Here is a 15,747-nt window from a genome sequence, read left to right as displayed (position 1 = left end):
GTGTGTGTGTCGATCATTAGGAGGCTGAGCAAAGGGGAATATGTTGATGGTTTGAGAGAGAGAGAGAGAGAGAGATGGGGGTGGGACCCCTTGTGCATTTTTTTCTTTTTTTTAATAAATGCAAATATCATAAATGGTCCCTGTGGTTGTGAAATGACGAAAATGCCCTTTCAATTAACGGACAAACTTAACGGAGTTAGCAATAAGGACCAATCGTCAAAAGTTTTGAAAGTACAAGGACCATCTATGAGGTTTTTAAACCACGGGGACTGAACTTCAGATTTTGGAAAACCACAGGGACCATTTATGATGTTTTTTCATTAAAAAATAATGATAAATAAAAAAATAATTTAATTATTTTCATGCATAATCCACATATAAAAACGATTAAGATGATATAGTTTTAATATATCTTTATATTATCCTATAATTAAAATATTTAAAATATTTTTTATCTATATAATACTAAAATTATTATTTCATAATTCATGACAACAAAAAATTTTATTAGATTTTTCCGCAATGCACGGGTATTTGCCGAGTTTGATTTTTATCATAATTTAATTGTCCAACATATAAAATTTTAAATGTTTAACATAGCTTTTTTTATTAAAATAAAATAAGAGAAAATAATTGTAATCATTTTGATTTACCAAGCTAACATAACTCGTGTAGATCAAATAGTGTCATAAAGTTTTCGTAGTCGTGATGTGGGATCCATTTGAAAAAAAAATAAAAATTAATAAATAAATAAATAAAATATTAAACTAAGAATAATGTTCCAATTTTGGATAACGATTTTTTTTTCTATATCTTCAATTATTTTATTTCGAACTGATTTTAGGTTTCAGACTTGAAGATTGAAAATAGTGTATGGTCATAAATAATTTCTTTTTCTAAACTATTTGCTAAATAATAAATTTAGCTAAGGGTAATATGGTAATTAATGTAGAATTATTGAGAAACCCAATCAACCATGCATTGCATATTTATACAAAGGTTGAAGTCCTTTATTCAAGCATCACTTCGACATTCTTGCCCAATATGAGAAAGTTTCAATGGGGTTTTTTGGTTATGCTCCTTTTGAACTTGGAGACTCTATCTATTGCTTGTCCAACATGTGAACCACCATCTCCACCTACTAAACCCCCATATCTCCCACCAATTATCGTCAAACCACAACCATCACCACCAAAATTAACCCCACCAGTGTATAAACCACCGCCACAATCATCCCCACCCTCCTTTCCAAAACCGCCAACCACTAGTCCTGCCCCTCCAACTATTAAACCACCTTATTCCCCTAAACCACCATTTCTACATCCACCTACCGTTAAACCACCAACCACCACACCTAGTCCGACTCCACCCACATCTAAGCCACCTTCCGTATATCCACCCATCGTTAAACCACCTTATTTCCCAAAGCCACCATTCATACATCCACCCGTCGTTAAACCACCTTATTTCCCAAAACCACCATTCATACATCCACCCGTCGTTAAACCACCTTATTTCCCAAAGCCACCATTCGGTCATCCACCTGTTGTTAAACCACCTTATTTCCCAAAGCCACCATTCGTACATCCACCAATCGTCAAACCACCATTTATACATCCACCCATTGACAACCCACCGTTGGTACTTCCACCATTTGTACATCCGCCAATAGTAAAACCACCATTTGTACATCCACCTTTTTGGCCAAAAGCACCTCTTTTGTTTCCACCAATAGAAATACCACCTAAAATATATCCACCTAGTCATCCTATGCCACCAGTAATTTTGCCACCAATTTATCCACACTACGTGTCACCACCGCCACCACCACGGGTCACAAAACCGCCACCTACTCCAATAATTTTTCCACCACCAACCGCTAAAAGACCACCTCATCCACCATTAATAGTGCATCCTCCGCCATCACCAGTTGTAAAGCCATGCCCACCACCGCCACCACCGTCAGTGCCATGCCCGCCACCATTGAAATCGGTGCAAGAAAAATCTTGAAGTGAAAATTTGTAACGGGAAATAAAATGTTTAAGCAACTCTTAAATATGTATGCTCTTAATAAGTAGGAATTCCTTCATCAAATGAAAACTAAAACCATATTAAGATGTTTTGATGCATTTTATAAAATATGTTATTTGTTGTTGTACATTCATGCATAGTCTCTCTCTCTCTCTCTCTCTCTCTCTCTCTCTCTCTCTCTCTCTCTCTCTCTCTCTCTCTCTCTCTCTCTCTCTCTCTCCAATCGTTTGTAGGCTACATAAATTTTAAGCTTACAAAAAAAACATTTTATGACTATTTGAGTCATATCCACAAATATGATTAATGTACACTACATTTGGTACCTTATTTTTGTTTTAAGCCTATACCCATTCCTCAAGATGATGATTGTTGTTCTTCGCTTTTATAAGTTATAACAAATTGCATGTATGAAGTATGCAAATCTTAACATACCTATGTAATTTTAAGCCCAGTCATTTCGCAACATGTTTTATCACATTAAAGTACTTTTAGAGGGCTGGTGGCAATATTTTATTGACTTCAGACCATTCAGACCATACAAGTTGACGTGCAATTATTTCATATTCATCTACTAAAATTTAGTTAAAGTTTCGCTCATGAAAACATATTGACAATATTGTTGTGCCTGTTAAATATGCCATTGATATACAATCAATGTAAATTATGTCAATATTTGATTATGAGGCTAAACTCTAAGAATCGTTAGACATTTCGTAAACTCTGTGATAAGAAAAATGATACATAGGACCTTTTATGATTCTCCATAATATTTGGAAAAAACAGAATCTAGAAAGATCGAGGACAAAAGTGTGCGCCCCTCTTCTTACGCAACTGGATATTATACATGGTTTCTCTTCCAATCTCTCTCATCTTTTCTCCCCATTTCTTCATCTTCTGCTGTTTAGAGAACAAGCGTGTATTAGGGGATATTCAATTGCCACCTTCACTTTTCAGCCTTGCAGATCGGCGTTTCTCTTAATTCATTCCACTACTAGAAAACGGGGTAAGTTGCTACAAAAAATACTTACCGAGAGTTTTTTCGTAGGAAAATACCTATGGAATAGCAACAGAATGCCTACAAAATAAAGTTGTCCTAATTTAATAACGGAATTCCTAGAGAATAGCTACTAGTTATTCGATAGGTAATTTATCGATTGGTAATTTGCTACAGAATACTTACAAAAATTAGAAAAAATGGATTATTTCAAATTTTGTATGTATTCTTTAGATAATTTACTACCGAACACCTACGGAACAGAAAAAAGACGGAATATTTTCAAATTTGGTAGGTAATACGTAGTAAACATTTTTATTTCCTTCTTTTTTGTTCTCTAGATTATTACTAATATTTTTTATATTATTTCTATTATTATTATTAGTTTTATAGTTACATTTATTATTTTTTTATTTATTATTATTATTATATTTATTTCTAAAGTCATAAGTATTATGTTTTATTTTAATAGGTTACTATTATTATTATATGATATTTATATTTATTATTATTATTATTATTATTATTATTATTATTATCATCATCATCATCATGTATATGTCTTTTATATGTGTATGTTCTATTTTTCGAGGGTCAAATGTCGTTTTTTCCGTTTCATTTTTTCACATCATCAATATACTTTCATTACTTGGTTTTGAATAAATTATACATAATATAAACGCACATACGACCGTATGCACCATTAGAACCTATTACTTTTTCAAAGTTTTATCATTTTTATTTGTATAAATGCATGTTATTTTCAGTACAAAGGAATATATAGGCAAACACATACATACATACTCATATGTATGTATTAGATGTTAAATGAATTGTGGCTCAAGAACAAACATATATAGTTTGTGTATTATGTATTATGTATAATAATGGGTTAAAATGGTGCAAACGGTGGTTGTACGTACATATATATTGTGTACAACTTGATGAAAACTAAGTAATCAAAGTATAATGATGTTGCGAAAAAACTAAAATGAAAAAACGACATTTGAACCTCGAAAAATAGAAAATATAAAAACTACCCTATGTAATCTGTAGGTAAATACCTACGGGTAAATTTTCTTAGAATCAACCTTTCTCTTTACCTTTTGATCAAACAGTTTAACCTTGACCAATCCCTTTCAATTGGGAAGAGAAACCTTTTCTTGACCACAAATGTTACCATTGTCAATATCCATGGAAACGTTGAGAATACACCCTATAAGCATTTCTGCTTCAATTGTGTTCTTAAGCATTTATGCCTCATCAACCATCAACATATGGGTCAGATCAATTAGGTACACATCGCGATTCTTCATGTAAAACTTCTCATTGAACTAACTACCTTACTTAGGAAGTGAGATAAGAACCAAATCAATGGCTTGCTCATTCGGGAATACAACACATATTCTTTCCAATTTGTCAATGTACGATTTCATTTTTAGAACATGCACACACACAAAATTTCCATATTCGTGTTTACACGCTAATAGGGCTTGGGTAGTCTCATCTTTCAACTTGAGGAAAACATGAAATTGGGAGAGGAGGAGGTGGAAGAGTTTAAAAAAGATAAGGTCCACTTCCACTATTTCGTAAAGAAGGGAAGACAAAATCACATTGACTTGAATGTGAAAGACCATGTCCAGAAGATTGAGGAAAGCTATTTTCATAAGAACGAGGAAGACCATTTTCATCTTCATAAGACATCTAAAGTATGTAAAGATAGAAATCAAGTTAGTTGATTTTAATCTTTAATTGTTCACCCAAATATTTAAATTAAGGTTAGGATCCAAATTTTACTTTCGTAATATGACGAGGGGGTGACGTAGTTAGAACACGAAACTATTTTAGGTAGGTAGAAATATTTTACCAATTTCAATCACATGAAACTCCTAGATCTTTTAAGATTTTCAATGAACCATCAATGCATGTTTAATCTCGGATTATTTTCTTACTAATTATATATGGGATGTCAAGGATCACATTTAAGATGTGAATAACCATGCAAACTCACTCAAGCACCCTCAAATCTTGTTTTGTCATAAGTTACCTAAACTATGAATATGACCCATTGGGATACGATTTTCGTGAGTTTTCTTTCCTAGAAGTATATTAATGAAATTTCCTTCTCCTTCTCTCTCCTCAATTGTATTCTAGTTCTAGGGTTTAGGTGTGAGTCATAAGAGGTATTATGCTTTTGGTGCTAGCTTTCCAAGTTCTTCAAAGGAAGGATTAAAGTGATTTTTCACTACAACAAATCAAATGTATGCAACTATAATTCTTGTATTATATTTAGATTATATTAGGGTTAATCAAGTTTTGTTTTTCATAGTATGTTGCATTCAAAGGGTATGACATAGATCCTTTAGGTTGCATGTTCCCTTAAGTGTTAAGTTAAATTCCACAAGCACATTAGTTTGTAACCTTTTAAACCCATCACATACAATTTTACATTTTCCTAAAGTAACTAGAGTAGGATTTTAAAAGAATGTTCTAGTACTTTATAGATTATACTTTTAATCTTTTATGTCATATCAAACTCGTTCAGCTAACAACCCTCCATCACGCAAAGGACCGGTGGGTGAAAAGGACACTCATTCAACTATTATTTTATAAGTTGTTTCCTTATACCCCTTTTATAGAATGGCTTCGTCAACGAGGCTTACTATTGATTCAAATGACTTTCCTTATACATATAGTATTAAACGTTTAATATATATATATATATATATATATATATATATATATATATATATATATATATATATAATTTTAAAACACAAGGTTTAAATATGAATTATCTAAATTAATCATATAACTAATTAATCAACTTAAACCTATCATGCATTTATAATTATCTTTTAATTAGTCTGATAACTAAACTAATTATTAAATCCATAAGGATAATTTTAATTAATCTAATAATTAAATATTATCTTGTTCAAGAATATCTCATAACATTTAGTGTTTTATTTTAATTATCTAAGATATGCAAAAAAAAAAATCGGATTTTTGGCAGCATTCAAATCAAAAAATTACCATAGTTTAACCATACAAATCAAATTACACAGAAAATCCCGAATCTTCAGTTTTAAACTAAGCTCACGTTGTGAGAAAGACTCTGTCATGTCGTGAGAACATATTTTCGAAAAATTTCAGATTTGTTCAATTCATCTCATGTACTTTCAATGTTAGACACACCAAAGCTCTAATATGATTAATGGATTTTATAGTTTAAAAAAACTATGTGTTTGCGGAATTTCGCTTAACACTTAAGGGCACATGCAACCTAAAGGATCTATGCCATAACACTTTAAATGTAACTTAGTATGAACAACAAACTAACAAGATCCCTAATATAATCGAACTCATCAAGTTAGGGTTAAATACATTTGATTTGTTGTATTAAACAAATCACTTCAATCCCTTGTAGTGGATGGTCTTGGAAAGCTTAGAACCAAAAAGATGATGTCTTTAATGACTCACACCCAAACCTTAGAATTAAAGACGAGAGGAGAGATAGGAGATGTATAATTTTTGTTCACAACCTTTTAGGAAGTGAGAGCCACGAAAATAGTGACCCAAGGGAAGATAATTATACATAGCACTACTAGAAAGCAACCCTTTAATGACACGCAAACAATGACACACACTCATTTACGATACACATTTTTTGCATGTCCTAAAAATAATGCCAACTTTCCAAAATTTGAAGAATAGAGGACACACATTTGTGCATGCCCTAAAATTAGTGTCCAACAAAAAAATTACAAACACGGAGGACACTTATCTTAAATATGTGTCATGTAAAGGTGTCGTTTTACAATTGTTTTCAAGAACGCACATTATAACCAAGGGGGGAAATGAAATCCAAAAAATTAAAAACCCCGCCTTGTCTATCTCCCCTTTTCCTATGTGGAAGTTGTTGGATTAGTGTCTAAGTCCATAACTATTTTGTTATGTACTTGACCCGATTATGAGGATGGTCCTTTTGGGTTGTCTTCACCATAGCAATATATAGGATGAATTAAGGAGAGAAAGATTTGATTATGATTTATTAATATATTATGAGAATAATATATTAAAGGATAAATCATATTATTTAATTAATATTAGTCAAGAATTAATTGAGTATTAATTTTGTGGCTAATAGAGATTAATTAAACTTAGGGGACTTGATTTGTAATTATAAGATAATTGCAATTGGGCTATGGATTACCTAAATAATATAGGTTAAAGGAGTCCATGAGTTGCTTAGGGCTTAAACAGCCAGATTAGGGTTTCCTAGTTGTAAACCCTAATAGCCTACATGTATATAAAGGCCCCCTATGCACCAAAAACGTGGCTAACACTTGGATTAGGGTTTTCTAACCGTTTTTGGTGCCTTCCCTCTCTTCTCTTCTTCATCTAGTTGCTTAGTGGTGTTTGTGACTCCATTAAAGGTGCAGCACTTGAGGCAGTAAGCTTTCTGAAGCTAAGGATTGATTGTTATTGCTATATAAAAATCAAAGGTCAGATCTAAACCCTATTTTATGTTAATATGATTAACTGTATGCTAGATCTAGGGTTTATAGCTTTGGATATTCAATTGCATGTTCATTCGACAAACCAGATCCAAAAGCTATTAGGGTTTGCATGTACACCATAGGATTTATGTTTTGCTCAAAACCCATCAGTGGTATCAGAGCCTAGGGTTGTTTGTTTGATGTATTTGATGCTATAGTTGATTATTCATGCTTAAAATCGAAATTTTTTGGGTTCGGGGGGCTGGACTCGCCGAGTCCATGGCTGAACTCGACGAGTCTAAGTCACAGATGGATCAGATTTTGGGATTTTGACCTGTTTTAGCTGTGGATAATTACCTAAAACGTTTTTTGTTAATAAAATCTGATTTTTATCAATATTTGGAGATTATCCTTGCCAAAATAGAAGATAATTGTTAAAATTTAGATAATCTTTTGTTTTATTAGATAAAGATTGATTATTTGTAATTTAGATTTGAATTATCTTGTGAAAAAGTTTCAATTTTCCCCTTTAGGTTTTATAGTTTAAATTTAAACTTAAAAGTTTTGTTTTTGAAATTTAAATAGTCAAACCCTAATGTTTTGAAAAGTTTCAAAACTTGCCCTCAAGTTTTGGAATTTAAAAGTTGATTAAAAGTTTAATTTTGAAATGGTAAATTCTAAAACCCTACTAATTTGAAAAAGTTCAAATCACACCCTGATGATTTTATTAATTAATTAAAGTGTATAATTAAAAGAGATTTAATAAACCCATAAAGTTTTGGTTTACATTTAATTAAATTAAAAGTATAATTTGCTAAATTGAACCACCTAGAATTTTAAAAGTGTAAAATACACTCTATACTATATATAGCATTAAAAGTCTAATATTATATATATATATATATATACATATATATATATATATATATATATATATATATATATATATATATATATGTATGAGTAAACAGTCAGTCTTACCGTTAGTAGGTTTCATTCACGAAGCCGGTCTATAAGGGTGTTTAAGGAAATTGCTTATAAAATGACGATTGAATGGGTATCCACTCTTACCCACCGCACTCTTGACTAGTGGAGGGTCGTTAGCCAAACGGGTAGGATAGGACATAAACCTTCCATTATAAGTATAATGAAGTACAAAGTAACTAAATGTTTTTACAAATTCCCAAATCATAGTTACTTTAGGCAAAATGTGAAATTGTATGCTAATCCATGGAATTACACTTCGTACCCTTGTCAAACATTAGTGGAGCGTGTGTGGTTAACCGGCACACTAATTTGGGGATGACATTAGTAGCGAAGGGTGGCTCGATGTTTATCATAGATCAATGGAGCGTGTGTGGCTAACCGGCACATTGATTAGGTGATAGTAGCATTGGGTTCACCACATGATTCGTATGGTTATTTACACCTTCTTTGTGATCCTCGGCATCCCAGTCACAAATAGAAGGGCATAATCGAGATTAAACATGCCATTGAAAAGTTCAATGAATCTCAAAATATCTAGGAGTTTCAATTCATTTAAAACTTAAACTTCCTTTTCGTTTTTCATGGTGGAAATTGGTAAATCGTCATTTATCTACCTTCAAATATTATGCAACTAGATTACGACATCCCTCTTCTAGGTTGTAGAGTATTGTGTTGGATCCTAGCCTCGATGTTTCATATGGGTGTTACATCAAGGATTCTAATCAACTTAATTTGAATTTTCTCCCGTTTTGTAGATGTCTAGGTCTGACAATCATGGTCTTCCCAAATCCCATGGAACAAGCTTTCCAAACGAAGATGATATTCCACGATATGATCGAGGAAAAAGAAATCATTCCTTATAAGGGGTTAGATCTAATCCCACATCGGCTGGGTAGGAGAACTAAGCATTCCTTATAAGGGGTGTGGATACCTTCCCTAACACAACGTGTTTTAAAGCCGTGAGGGCAGCAGATCCCATAAGAACTCTGCTGTTAAGTGTGCTCGGGCGGGAGTAGTACCAGGATGGGTGACCCCTGGAAAGTCCTCGTGCCGAGTGGACCAAAGCGGACAATATTGTGATATGTGCCATAGGGGGATGTTACAAATGGTATCAGAGCCAGGGCACGGGTCGATGTGTTCGACGGGGACGTCAAACCCTATAATGTGGGGTGAAAGTAGGTTAGATCTAATCCCACATCGGCTAGGAATGAGTGATGGGTTTTATGCATAAGAACAGTCCTATGTGCTCATACAAACCCTAATGCTTGGATCTAGGTTTCTCTATTGTACATGCTTTGAATCCATGACTAATAAACTTAGATCTAACATATTATAAACTAAATTAGGGTTTGGAGAATTACCTTTGATTGTTATATAGCAATAACAATTAATTCCTTGCTTGGATTGGCCTTAGAAAGCTTAGTGCCTCAAGTGTTGCACCTCTAATGGAGTCACAAACACCTTATGCAACTTGGATGAAGAGGAGAAGAAAGGAGGCTTCCCAAAAACGACTAGAAACCCTAGAGAATCAGTTCCACATGTTTTTGGGGCCTAATGGGTCCTTTATATACTTGTGTGGGTTGCTAGGGTTTCAGTCAAAACCCTAATGGACAGCTTAAACTCTAAGCAGCCCATGGAACCTTCTAGATAAGGCCATGGACGAAAATATGATGGGCTTCCATCATAATTTCGTTCACCCCTTATTCCTTTAGCATTCCTTAGCCCAATAACTGAATTATCCAATAATTGCAGTCCAGTCCCCTAAGTTTAATTAATCTCTTTTAGCCACAGAATTAATTCATAATTAATTATTGACTAATATTAATTAAACAATATGATTTCTCCTTTAATATATTATTCTCATAATATATTAATAAATCATATTTAAACCTCTCTCTCCTTAATTCATCCTACATATTGCTATGGTGAAGGCAACCCAAAAGGACCATGCTCATAATCGGGTCAAGTACATACCAAAAATAGTTATGGACTTAGACACTAATCCAACAGTCTCCCACTTGGATAAGTCTAATAACTATTTTCCGTATGACTTCAGAACCTAATCAGCAATCGTAGCTTTCAAAAGCCGTTGTCAACTCTGATCTTATCAGATAGCGTGTCCTCTAGATAAGGGATCATATATTCCTCCATTCTCAAGATATCGTATAGACAAAAGACATGAATTTCAATCATTCTCTCTATACTGTTTCCCGACTTGCGATTTATGACGACAGATAACAGACTACAATTGAACACATAAACCTAGTCCCGACTTGGCCAAGCGCTTAGGTGTCATCACTAAATCATCGAGAGGCCCACATATATCGCTTTTATCCCACTTTGGGTAAAAGGAATGGATAAACTTTGACTCAAATGCTCGCTTGCATTTACTGATCGAATCACACACAACAATAAGTTTTATAACACCAAGTTACTGGTGCGTTTACTTATTATCAATGTGCAACCGACCAACAAATAACAACTCACATGTCTCGGTTTCAAGAATATACAATATTATCGTCTCACTAATCACTCGTGATAAATCTATGAAGTGATCCAAGTGAGCGTGGGTTTAATCCAATACTCTAATCTTATCAAAGCACTCATGAACTCTGCAGCAAACTTGTGCTATGTCTAAACACTTCAGACAATCTACAGACAGATTCATGACAGTCTTTATTCATACCTACTCCCAACGTATGACCGACTGTGGATGTTTGAATAACCTAGTTATTATGGAAGTCAAAACATGCAAATTGAAACATAACAATAATACTTAATCCTATATGGCCTCAAACTTGTTTGAGTAAATAAAACACTTTTATTTAACCACCATATTGATTACTCATTATTATAGTTTACTGTTTCAGAAAATCACCTTATTACTCAAATTACTACAATAGCTATCCCATGCATAAAGCATGCACACTATGTTTCCTATGGTCCTTACTTTGTGAAATAAAAACTTTTCAATGATGCTCATTTCACAATTCCTTAATCCCCATTGTCAGTGTAAGCACACAAGGTTCTTGCCACTACTAGAATATGCTAGATTCTAACATTTTACGCAATGATCCTTTCGCAAAGTCATAGTACAAAAGTCACCAAGACTTGGCCAATGACATTACAAAGTACTCTATCGCAAATTGTTACAAGACAATTCTATAGATGTGAAGTCTCACATTCAAAGTACATTCCTTTGAACATCCTTCTTGCATAAAAGTTTCTAATCTAGACATAGATTCTTAATATGCAACTCCCAATATGGAAACATTTCCACATTTGCCATATGACAACTCATTCTTAATAGAATCTTATCTATTCATAATAATGTCGATATGGTCCATCCAATACCATACTTCCAACTACTCACAAGCGACCAATCCTCAGCGAACTTTGGATCATCCTTTGATAGTTGTTTAATTATTTTAGTCAAAACCAGTTCTAGTTCTTTTTCCCTCTTAATGCGCTAGACATGTAGAAAATTTTAGAATGGTAAAATATTATAACATTTGCAATCGATCATATACCCGAAGCGTATGGGACACGGTGCATGATGTCTCATATAAAGATATGATACTTTACCAATCTTTTGCCATAATATTTTATGTGTCATGTTCTCACAATTCGAACTATGAAGAGGGATGCCGTAATCATAATCGAATTTTAAGAACACACAATGTATCCTTTGACTGAAAATATTAAAATTTCTCAATCTAAGCTTTAGATTTTGAAACGAAGTATAATATTCTCTCCCTTAATTATATGAAAACAACTTTTCAACCCATGCAACTTTGCGAATTGAATCTTTGTTTTTCTATAATTAATATTGCTAACTTGCAATACTCGCCATAATAATCATACAAGCATAACACTTATGCTCCCACTATCATGATGATTATTATCATATAAGCATAACACTTATGCTCCCACTAGCTTTGACATGTATTCAGAAAACAAATGAACTTTCAGAAAACAATGCCTATTGAATTTCTGCAATTCATATTTCTAATACCAGATGCTTCGATAAGCCTTTATCTAGGCTTCTTAACCTTATACACCTTTGTCTTGGATGGCTCATATGTGTGTTTAAACAATTCAGAACTTATGTTACTAAGTTCCAAATGTTGAAACTAATTGCCAAATCTCATAATTCGAACTATGGAAAGGGATGTCGTAACCATAATCGAATTTTGAGAATACAATTTTCACAATCGCTATCTTCTTAAAATCTCTTTTAGTGAAAGCATTTCCTCATAGTCATTTTCATGAAGGAGGGAATCTTATAACACTTAGATTTTATGGTGTATGAGTTCCTATCCATGTGAATTTGCCAAAACCAAGGTTTGCGACAAATCCAAACTCATATCGACTGAACTTTCTTAATCTTGATTTCTTGCCTTATGGTAACACGAGTGCCCACCATGTCTTCCAATTAGTTTAGTAACTTATCCTTACATATCAATGTACTTTCCATCGACTAAGGCTCTAGTATGCATTCAAATGAGAACTCATAGAACTCACATACGCAATTAACTAAATTGGAATGGAACAAAAACAAAATAATGTCAGCACGATAGGTTGTAAACCTCAAGTCGTGTGCTAGTGATGATCGATAAGGTATATTCTTGATTTGTTCTTGAAACCTTTCAAGACCATTAAGACTCCCACTGACTCCTTGACATATAAGATTCTCTTGTCAAGAAACATTTCTTGACAAAGCAAACATTCAACAGTTAGTGTAGTTCTTATCAAGACAAAACACTTCACAAATTGGTCCTAGTTGGTCTTTGTCTTATCCAAGACATCAGAACTTTCCAATTTCTAAAGTGCAAGAATAAGAATTTTTTTTCCAAATTCCACATTTGATGAGTGTTATAAACCTACTTAAGACTTGTCACTCAATGTCACAATCTTGGAGTATGACTCTAAGACTTGATATTGGAACGAAGTATGATTAACTCTTTGATTTAACCATTTCTACAATTCTCGATTCCTCTTCTTAGACATGCAAATGTACTAAGACTCACTTAGAGGATCAATTGAGATATGGTTCTTGATCATTAAGACTTGATCATAAAACACAATAAAAGGTACTCTCCCTTCTTCTTAGAATGGAGAAACTTTTATCTTTTTGCCTTCTTGATTCTTCTTATTCGTTCTGCTATTGATTGAAACTATTTCAGTCAACTCAGAATTATACTCAGCCATATTTACTAAACTTTAGTAAATCATGGCGAATATCTTTGTCACTCTTGTGGTAGACTTAATCAACGTACGACTTAGTGTACTCGATCTCCTAGTCCTTCAATGACACTTTGTCAAAGAATTAGTCTAAGTTTCCCAAATGTGAATGTTTTTCATTCATCATACAATACACACTGCATGAAACCAATCAAGTCTCTGATATCACTGATGGGTTTTATGCATAAGAACAGTCCTATGTGCTCATACAAAGCCTAATGCTTGGATCTAGGTTTCACTATTGTACATGATTTGAATCCAAGACTAATAAACTTAGATCTAACATATTATAAACTGAATTAGGGTTTAGAGAATTACCTTTGATTGTTATATAGCAATAACAATTAATTCCTTGCTTGGATTGGCCTTAGAAAGCTTAGTGCCTCAAGTGTTGCACCTCTAATGGAGTCACAAACACCTTATGCAACTTGGATGAAGAGGAGAAGAAAGGAAGCTGCCCAAAAACGACTAGAAACCCTAGAGAATCAGTTCCACACGTTTTTGGGGCCTAATGGGTCCTTTATATACTTGTGTGGGTTGCTAGGGTTTCAGTCAAAACCCTAATGGACAGCTTAAACTCTAAGCAGCCCACGGAACCTTCTGGATAAGGCCATGGACGAAAATATGATGGGCTTCCATCATAATTTCGTTCACCCCTTATTCCTTTAGCATTCCTTAGCCCAATAACTGAATTATCCAATAATTGCAGTCCAGTCCCCTAAGTTTAATTAATCTCTTTTAGCCACAGAATTAATTCATAATTAATTATTGACTAATATTAATTAAACAATATGATTTCTCCTTTAATATATTATTCTCATAATATATTAATAAATCATATTTAAACCTCTCTCTCCTTAATTCATCCTACATATTGCTATGGTGAAGGCAACCCAAAAGGACCATGCTCATAATCGGGTCAAGTACATACCAAAATAGTTATAGACTTAGACACTAATCCAACAAGGAGAACTAAGCATTCCTTATAAGGGGTGTGGATACCTTCCGTATCACAACACGTTTTAAATCCGGGAAGGCAGCAGATCCCATAAGAACTCTGCAGTTAAGCGTGCTCGGGCGGGAGTAGTACCAGGATGGGTGACCCCCTGGGAAGTCCTCGTGCCAAGTGGCCCAAAGCGGACAATATTGTGATACGTGCCATAGGGGGATGTTACAGTGTGTTGGCCTTCAGCACAAAGCAAGACCGCCTCAACCCATCCAACCAACAACTAACCATGTACGCATACTATCATATACTGGCACATACACATACCAACATATCTATCTCAATTACCATCAATCATGGAGTTTCACTATCATACCAATCCTTACGGATCATAAAAGCATATCATGCTATCTATCCTGATTTCGATCTAACATATTAGAGTCGTATGTAGCATACTATGACAACCGATCTAACCGATCTCTAGCATAGGAACCATCCTAAACAGGATGAATTCTAACATGGCAATCACATAACACCCATCCTAAACCAGGATGAATCTAACATGGCAATAACAAAGCAACCATCCTAGACCAAGACGTGAATCATAAAGGGCCGGCCTTCGTGCCGTAGACCCTATCAATATAGTTAGGATAACTCACCTTGCAGACGTCGATTGAAATGCAAACCCCAACTATCGGATCACTTGACACCGGCTCCACCACCTATAACCATTGCACCATATACTCATAAGTTCTTACTCTTATGAGACACCCCACAACCCCTTAGTAATTCCTGATCAAGGTCAGAGTCTTCAGTCAAGGTCAACAGTCCATGTTGACCTCAACTCGCCAAGTGCACTCGGCCACACGCCGAGTTCATGGAGCACATTCCAACTCGCCGAGTCATCGGAGAGACTCGTCGAGTTCCTTTGAATCCCGATCAATCCTTAAGGGCCACCCGTCGAGTTTCCTCCTTGCAACTCGCTGGGTAGACATGCATGCCTACCCAAGGGAAAAGCCATCCGACTCGCCGAGTTGTTCTTC

At 34.3% G+C, this 15,747-nt stretch overlaps 1 protein-coding gene across 1 annotated transcript; it reads left to right on the top strand.

Moving 5' to 3' along the window:
- Positions 1-1,014: 1,014 nt before the first annotated feature.
- LOC145070138 (uncharacterized) lies at positions 1,015-2,158 on the top strand. Its single transcript, XM_079017080.1, has one exon. The coding sequence runs from the start codon at positions 1,045-1,047 to the stop codon at positions 2,008-2,010; it is 966 nt and encodes a 321-aa protein (XP_078873206.1). The 5' UTR covers positions 1,015-1,044; the 3' UTR covers positions 2,011-2,158.
- Positions 2,159-15,747: the final 13,589 nt, after the last annotated feature.

Source organism: Lactuca serriola, chromosome 8 (genome assembly GCF_051521515.1).
Source record: "Lactuca serriola cultivar US96UC23 chromosome 8, Lser_US96UC23_V15, whole genome shotgun sequence".
Taxonomy (NCBI): Eukaryota; Viridiplantae; Streptophyta; class Magnoliopsida; order Asterales; family Asteraceae; genus Lactuca; species Lactuca serriola.
Note: the sequence above shows the minus strand (reverse complement) of the source record. Positions and strands in the feature narration are given on the sequence as shown.